Source organism: Stegostoma tigrinum, chromosome 8 (assembly GCF_030684315.1).
Source record: "Stegostoma tigrinum isolate sSteTig4 chromosome 8, sSteTig4.hap1, whole genome shotgun sequence".
NCBI lineage: Eukaryota > Metazoa > Chordata > Chondrichthyes > Orectolobiformes > Stegostomatidae > Stegostoma > Stegostoma tigrinum.
Genome location: NC_081361.1, coordinates 70,151,390 through 70,160,446, shown reverse-complemented (window position 1 = coordinate 70,160,446; position 9,057 = coordinate 70,151,390). Strand labels below are relative to the sequence as shown.

Below are 9,057 nucleotides of genomic sequence, written 5' to 3'. Positions count from 1 at the left end.
CAAATTTTTGCCTAGGCAGTGACACCCACATCACATGAAAACATTTTTAAATGGAACAAAGTGAGTTTCTCATTGATTGATCCAAACCACCACTCAAATATAGAAGACTGCGCAATGGAATAGCCAGATCAACAAGGATATGTTTTCAATTGTTTTGCCATATTTTGGCTTTCTTTGCCTGACACTGCTGTTAGTTCTTCCATCTGAATATTAATCCAATACCCATTCACACTGCTATAATTGTGCAAGATAATAAGCCACATGAATCTATTTTCAAAAGCAATAGCCTAATAATAAGCAACATGCAAAGAGTAAATTGAGAGATGCCTTACAATGAAATCATTTGGTTCTGCACTAGCACAGACAACCACAGTTTATTCTGGAAGGACTTTGAACTTTTATTAGCAAATGCCAGTGTGTTAATGGATATTTCAAGCTTTGTCCATTAAAGCCATATTACATGAACTGTGGCAACATTTGTTTTTAAAAATACAGTGCTCAAGGGATGATCGGACACATCAAAACAGCAACTGGCTATTAAAGAGTGGGGAAAAAAAAGAAATGAAAGTGTAAGGAATTGCAACTATGTCCAACCAACATCAAAAGGGTTATGTTAAAGGTCACCATGTAGCCTGCTTTGGCCAAGAGATTCTTTTTACATCGATGGTCAATTACTACAGTCAATTCATATCATTCTTATTTCTTTTAAGGCCTGTGTCTGTGTCATGGCCAACATGTTTTGTAAAGAACATAGTCAAATTTTAATTTTTCTACTCCCTTGAAAATCTGTTTCATGGGAGCCAAGCATTTTACACGCTATAGTGAGTAGCACATTTCAGTGACTGTCCCAGAATGTAGCATAAATGTAATATGAAAGAGAACCAGGAACCAAGGTCCAACTACCTTAATAACAAGACAACACTAAAACTGTGAGACCTATAATGATGGGCTATACAAACTATAACAACTGGCAACATTCAAAAGATTTTCAGAAACAGGAGATGAAGCCAATTAAGTTATTATTTTTGATAGAGGGCAGGGCTGCCATTGTTATAGGCAACTGTTAATCACAGAATATTTGCATTCTGTTCAAAAATCTACTTTCAAGTTCTTCAGTATATTCCAGGACTTTTCACATGAATAACAAACATTATAACTGGTTACATATTCTGGCACAACCGAGACACACAGCACAACGCTGGTCCACAAGAACTAACGCAGCTTCACTTAGGGATTGGGCCATAGTTTCTATGTAGGGGTCAACCTGATTCTCCCTCAGGGGTCTGGTGCTGCGCAGCCTGATATTTTAAATGGGTCAGGCTTCCAGTACAAGTAGCCCATTTGTTACAACTAAGACAAGCCAACTTGTCTACATCCTTTAGTACTTAAGTTATGGGCATTATTACAGCCATTACTGTAAAAGCTGTCCCTTTTATCTGAATGAGAAATATACATCACAAGTTATTCACTAAACCAGATTATTTTTTAACCAACTGCCCAAAACATTTAAATCTTAGGTAGCCTGGGTAAAAAATACTGCCGACTTAATGCATCTTACTTTTTTCTCTCAAAATGATTAAGGACTTATTAGTATGCACTGTTCATAAGTCTATTCCATTTATACACAATCAATGGTGTAAACATACATAATTTATATTACATGTGCTTCATCTTTTTTTTGTCACTATAACACCACAATAGAACACAGTACAGGTCCATTCACAATGCACAGCCCAGAATGTCTTCTGGTAAACGCAGCTCCAGTCAACAGGTTTACGGAGGTGTGTGTATATGTGTTCTGGGCGTCAATCATCTGATAAAACTCGGATGGGGGATTTGGGTTCCTTTATTATTAACACAACAAACAGTATTATCAAGTTCTCCTCTTGGGTGGGCTGCTTCTCTCCTTCCACACAATTAAGAGAAAATCAAAAATGGAATATTTGTACATTTTTTGGTGCCACCCCACAATTGTTTATGGTCCTCTTTCTGTTGTGAGGCATTGTAATTAACTTGGCCTCAGGATCACCACGGCCTTTTCTTTCTATATCCCACTCCTTCACAAATAAACACGTCTGAGATCTCCAGGGGATGTGATGGTGTTGCACTGTGGACAGAGTTTTTTAGCCCCCTGAAAAAGAAGAAATAGTTAGCTAAATACAAGGTAAGGTCAGTTATTATCATTCTCATATTCGCCCTATTGCCCATGTAACTGTTCATAATCACAGTAGATTTTAAAGCACTATTTCACCTTTTCACATTTTTATTTCCAGAATCATGAACATGATGAGATTTCAAACTATTCTCTAACTCTTGAGAAATTCTAATGGAAATATTTTTCGGAATTCACAAAAATAGTCTCTAATGTGGACACATTTTTCAAGACAGGTGCACTAACTCTGATATTTCTATATCTCTCCTTTGCACTACATTGCTTCCTCAGCTAAGACCCCAGGACTTTTGAAATACTCCAAACAGCTGAAGATATGGCTTGATAATTCAAGATGACTGAATTTTTGACTTTTAAGTGGGTGTAAGAACTTTTCTTCTGTTTAGAAAATCACCTTAATGAAAGTTATCCAATGATCAATTGACTGCCACACTAATCCAACGACACACTAATTTTCTTTCGGGGGTACTATTTCAGAATGTCCAGTCTTCTCCCTGGACGGGTGCTTCAGCGGGGTTGCCGGGAACTATCAAAGTGTGAACAAGAAAGAGGATACTCCTACTTTGAAAATATTTTATTCCCATCACCTTTCAATACAATGTTTCTCAGAAGTTATATCAAAAACAAATAAGACAAAGCTGTATGGTTTGCATATTTTGAGATGCAGACTAGGATTTTTATTATTTGAGTTTTATTTTCAATCAATTTTGGCCTTCTACATGCTCTGAGAAGTGCAATTCACATTGTCCAGTGATCAAAATGTATGTTTTCAATTCATTTTCACCACTGCAGATGCTAAATTGTCTACTAACCCATTAACGTCTTAGTGGCCAATTACTGGACACATGGTCTAATTTATCAGTAAACCATCTTAGCTTTTGTTTTAGCTCAAGATGAAATGCATCCCACAAAGGAGCAACAAGAAAAGAAAATGCTGAAACCATTTTAAACTTATGTCAAATAGTGTACAGTGGCTAGATACAATGATTTCTAATATTTACTCCAATAAAGCTACGAACAGATTAACCAAAATTGGTTAGTACCATTTTAAAAATGGAATCCTATAACTGAGCAGCCAAACTACTGGTACAAAAACTCATAGTCGTCATCTCAACAATGTTAATTTAAAAAGGATGTGAATTATGTACTAATCTCAGAATCCCTACAGTGTAAAAACAGGCCATTCAGCCCAAACAAACCCTCTGAAGAGCATCCCACCCAGACCCTTCCCCCTATCCTTTCCCTGTAACCCTATATTTCCTATGGGTAATCCACCTGACCTACACACCCCTAGACACAATGGGCAACTTTAGCACGGCCAATAAAACTAACCCACACAGCTCTGGACTTGGGAGGAAACCGAAGCACCTGGTGGAAAGCCGCACAGACACCGGGAGAATGTGCAAACTCCACACAGACAGTTGCCTGAGGGTGGGATAGAACCCGGGTCCCTGGCGCTGTGAGGCTACAGTGCTAACCGCTGGGCCACCATGCTGCCCCTTTTGTTGCTTCCGCTGTCCCCCAACCCCACCCAGAATCCCCGCCTCTCTCCCCCACCAATCGCCTGCTGGTTTTTTTTCTCTCTCTCCTAAATATAAGAATTGTCTTAAAATCTTTGAATGAAAGAAAATAAAATGAAATAAAAATAGTCTCACATAAACCAAACAAACAAACCTGATAAAATGGTCCAAGTTACTCTTAATTTAAGTGAGAAGGTTGATGACTAAAGTGCAAAATGGCATTTGAATGCCTGAATATTCAAAGCTGATACATTGTAACAGCAGACAAAATGTTATAACACAGATTGCAATAATCATTTGTACTGGAGCATAGTAAATATTGGGCTTGCGTTCAACTGAGGTCTTTCAGTTTTTAAAAGCTGATAAATCCATTCAGTTAGCTACTGATCAATTTTTAAATAAGCACATTCCAGTGTGAGATTCCTTTCATCTGATTTGTGGCTTACAGATGCAAAAAAAATTGAAAATTCTTGCAGTTTTCACCTTGTGTACAGATGCAAAATAGACAAGAATGACATATTTCTGTTAATATGGTAAATCAAAATCTGGCACAACTATTAATAAAAGAGCGCCACACAATGTTGCTTGAAATGCAGATACTGCTAAAGAGAATGCTGTGGTGTTTGAGTATATTTAAAGGAGATGTTGACAGATTTTTGATTATCAATCGGCAAAAGATTATGGAGATGGTGTGGGCGGGGGGGAGGCACTGAAGTGTTTGGTTAGCCATGACTGTATTAAATGGGACAACAGGACTCATCAGGCTGAATGGTATACTCCTACTCCTTTGGTCTCACTTTTGTCTTTTTTAGCTTTCACTTTCCCCCAGCCCCTTCCTCACTTTTTTCACAGTTCCAATTAACCTCTCATCAAGGAGTTAGTCCCCATTCATCCCTGCCACAAAACTGACCTTAAATTTGAACTCTTCCTTTCTGCATCATTTATCAATTTCAAAAGTGCCTTATGTCCAGCTTATCTGCAGCCCAATGTAAATTTATCCCATTACAACGTACTTTTTAAATCAAACCTGCTGGAAATTGAAAAGAATTCCTACTTTGCAGCTATTAGGTATGGCTGGTTGCAATATCATAGATTTACGTTAACAACAACATGAATCTCTAAACCATAATCTTGATTTATATGCAATCAAGATATTCAAGTATGTCAATGACCCATTCAAGCCTTGCTTATTCTCGTAATGATAACAAGCAACAAATGTCTGCCTAAACAAATAAATGATCGACCACCATTATCTCATCTGTCAAAGAAAGTGACAGCAAAAAGGTTTGAACAGTCATTTGTATGAGTGGTTACTTCTAACTCTATCAGAAACTGGAATGGTAAAGAGAAATAATGCAAGAACAATAACTGCTAACTACAATGTCAAAGCTCAGTGTTAACAGAATAATCAGAAAGATGAATGAGGAGGTTTTAGTTCATTTGCCAACCAAACTTGTTAATCTTGTGTGTTCTCGATAGCCATTTCACTGCTAGTTCTCTTAGTTATGCTAATTGGAGAGAAAATGGTCAAATTTAAGAACTTTATTTGTAGAGAAATATATTTTTGAAGGAATCAATGCAATTATATCCTAGGGTTTGTTTGATATTAAAAGGTCTCAAGATTATTGCAGAATACAATAAAAGAACAGGCAGAATCAGATCATCTGCAGTGATTTCATTCCCCATTTTCAATTCAGCCTTTCCAAAAAAATGCTCGTCAGTTGAATGTCTAAGCAAGCATCCAATTCCACACATGAAATGTTATGACTGGGTGAGGCATAACTGCAGAAACCTTTGCTTCTTTCCCAATTGTCTGCAATCAGTTGGCTTTTTAAGAGCGAAGTATATGTGGTTTTTAACCCCCAACTATGTGGACATTCTGAACAGCCAGAAACAAGCCTTTCACGAGTTTTAATAAAGAGAGATGACTGTTTATTAATGCACTCACTCTTTAATTTAACAATATTGGGCTCATTCACATAGCCACTGTCAGACAAACACAGACATTTGAAGAGACTAGGACACTTTTGCAGGTTATACGCAAAAAGAAGACTTCATTATTACTAGGATAACAAGGTGTGAAGCTGGATGAACACAGCAGGCCAAGCAGCATCAGAGCAGCAGGAAAGCTGACGTTTCCGGTCTGGACCCTTCTTCAGAAACCCTCCTTCTCCAGTTCATTATTACTAGGATTGTTTTGTTCTGGAAAACAGCCAATGCAATCCTGAAGATGATGATGGTGATTTCAACAGCCAAGTTATATGTCAAATTCATTTCAGTATTGTCACAAACAGATGGATATTCTGCAGGTTGTGGAGTTAGTTGCATACAGTTATTAGATAGTCAGTTTGCTGACTTTTAGACACAGAAAGGAAAAGGCACTGGAGACCTCACTAGGTTACAGCTGCCAATTCTTAAGACATAGCTATCATTAGCTTCCATTTGTTGCTATTTTACATTTTGCAGTCCCCATTTAAAGATTATGAATAGGCAAACACAGCTACCATAGCATGTACTCTATACAACTGCACTTTCTTTTCGAAATACAGTGGTGGGCTTGGGTTAATTAGCCACATCGTGGACTAACTCAAGATGTTATGCCTATTTTTCCAAAAAAAAGACTCATACAATTCAGAAATGTCCTTTGATGGTTTCAGGATGAATGTGGTTGACACCTTTATGTCGAAGATGTCTTTTTTAAGTAAGTCAGTTTTTGAATAGACAAGCAAGGTCGATTGATGTCCATCTTTGTAACACATTGTCCACTGATGTCAATTTTAAAAAGTCCACATCTAATCATGTGTGTATCTTGAAAGTTAGGATCACCACACACTGTTTCTGAGCATGACAGAAATCAGTGTTAATTTTAGATAACTAAGGATCAAGTGAATTTTAGTAGCGTGGGAAAAGCAGCAAATTGGTTTGAGGTAGAAATGTTTGCATCCTCTAATCCCAAGGCAGTATGATAAGCCACTTCCCCAGAAACAAAACTGTGGCTCTGTTGCCATCTCATAACAATAAGGTTAATATCTGGACTGATAAAAGCTTGTGATTGTTAGTATTCTCAGCAATATGACGTGGCAGAATATTAAAGTTAGAAACATACAGCCTGACAAAAATGTAAACTCAGCTTTAGAAGTCCCAACATATTTTAAATTATAGGTTTCTGTAATTGAGGAAATGAAAAGAGGTAAATACCTGGAAAATCACACTTCAAGTTGTGTGCCTTCAGTTTTGCCAAATTTAATCTAAACTATTAAAGATATGTCACTCTACAGCACAGCAAGATTAAATAAGTTACCACAGTGGAGCAGATTAGCCACTCACTGCACTTCCTATAACCAACACAGAATTGCTCACTGGGGAAAACATGGCTGTTCATTTCCTAATAAATCAAAGTTTATAAAATACCACTTCCCCTACAAAGCAAATGTGTTTTCCTTGTGGACACTCTTTTCACAAGCGAAGAATCAAGTTTTACTAAACGCCTGGATGGGTTTATGGTCTTGAAATTATTTAGACATGAGGATTTTATCAAAGGTCAGTAATAGGATATATCAAAAAGCTGACTGCACTCCTTTAGCATTTTGCACTGTAGCTGGCAATTTCACTTTGTGAGCTATTTAGCTTGCCTAAGTTTCACTGTCATGTTACAGAAATCTAACATCATCATCCATTCCTAGCCCGACTGTCTCGCTTGCCATAAACTGAACTCATAGAAATTACTATCAACAGAACCAAATTATTATAGTGTGACCATAATGTTCAAAAGTCATATCAGATTCAAAACATTCCCTCTGTTTCTCTCTCCACAGGTGCTGGCAGACCTGTTGAGTTTTTTCGTTCCCAGCACATTTTTTTTTGGGATTTCCAGCATCTGCAGTACTCTGCTTCTGTTGTAATGATACAGCGCTATTTGATTTCAAACACTCTTTTTAAAAACAGCTATGCAAACTCAAATAAATACTTGATGCAATTAGATACTGACTACAAGAAACTAAAAGTAGAAAGAATAAAACAACATAGCTGCAATAAATGATAAAATTCTGATGTAAGTAACTCTTAAGTGAGCTCAGAATTCTTTCATTTTCACAATTTTACTGCAAGGGCTGCTGTTAAAAAAATTAAGAATACTAGAAAAGAAATTACATGTAACCCTCTGAATAGGACATAGTGCTTGAAGTGCACATAATAAATGCGGGACCAGTGCTATGACAAAGGAATAAAAACCTATTTTGTAATACATTAAGCACAGAACTTTTAAAAATGCATAGAATTCTTTCAAACTAAGAAACAACCAGCAAAGTGACACTGCTGACATATCATAAATAAATTTCTGTGAAGCAAACTTATTAAGGGATATGGACCAAACGCATATATATACAGTTAGGCCAGAGATCATGAATGGATGAAGAGGCTCAAGGGGTGAATGCCCTACTCCTGGCTCCTATTAATTCTGCATGAATTAGTGTAGCAAATGCTACTTTTATTACCTACAGGTCCTAATGCTGCCATTTTCAGCATGGACAGTCTTATAACATCATGCTAAAATGGAACTAAATTTTTATCTTGAGTCTCAATGTTCTTAAAAGACAGCAAAGCCTCAAAATGGGTTTCGTTTGTGAACTGTAAAGGATAAATCCAAATGGTTCTAGTTTATAGTTCAGAACAGTGGGGTTTTACCTAGACTATAAGCAAAATCTAAGATTAAATTGGAAAATAATTGTGATAAAAGAGGCAAGGAGCCTTTTTCAGTGGAGCACAAGACATTGAGGGCTTTATTGAAGTTTATAAAATGATGCAGGTATAAATAAAGTGAATGACAAGAGCTATGAAGAAGGGTCCTGGCCCAAAATGTCGACTTTCCTATTCCTCTGATGCTGCCTGACCTGCTGTGTTCCTCCAGCTCCACACTATATACAGAAGGCAGTACTTAAACACATGTTAAACAGTGGTAGAAGTTAAACCATAGTTTTTAAATCACAGACACTTTAATCAGACTTCTCAAACTTGAGGGTGACCTGTATTGTCACCAACCCAACTTCCCACCCTGCTAGCCAGGTTGGAATACTTTGGGGTTTCAAGGAAATAAGCTGACCACTGGGAATAAACATGATTTTGAATTACAGCTGGCCGCCCCCACCTGCTGTAGCCAGTGCTTCGAAGACGACTTCAGACAGTGTAGGCCTTCAGTCTGGGTTGAGTACTTGGGTTTTCTAACTTCATGGTGGTTTTGCGAGCCGGTTTTCACCTCAGGATGTGCCTGAGGCTTTGTCAGTCACATTGATGGTTTTTTGGAGGTATCAGGTCTGCTCATTGCGGTTGGTTGCTGTTTGTGTTGGGGCTGGAGCCTGTGGGGAAGCTGTT

At 37.6% G+C, this 9,057-nt stretch overlaps 1 protein-coding gene across 4 annotated transcripts in view; it reads right to left on the bottom strand.

Annotated features, from left to right (window-relative positions):
* Positions 1-373: 373 nt before the first annotated feature.
* rnf220a (ring finger protein 220a) overlaps positions 374-9,057 on the bottom strand; it is a 479,432-nt gene continuing 470,748 nt past the window's right edge. For 2 of the 4 annotated variants that reach the window (XM_048539069.2, XM_048539067.2), the window contains exon 15: positions 374-2,131. In XM_048539069.2, the coding sequence (XP_048395026.1) occupies positions 2,060-2,131 (72 nt within the window). In that variant the 3' untranslated portion in view covers positions 374-2,059. Of the gene's footprint in view, positions 2,132-5,691; positions 5,893-9,057 lie in introns of those variants that run through there. The other 2 variants (XM_048539068.2, XM_048539066.2) reach the window with 2 other exon arrangements.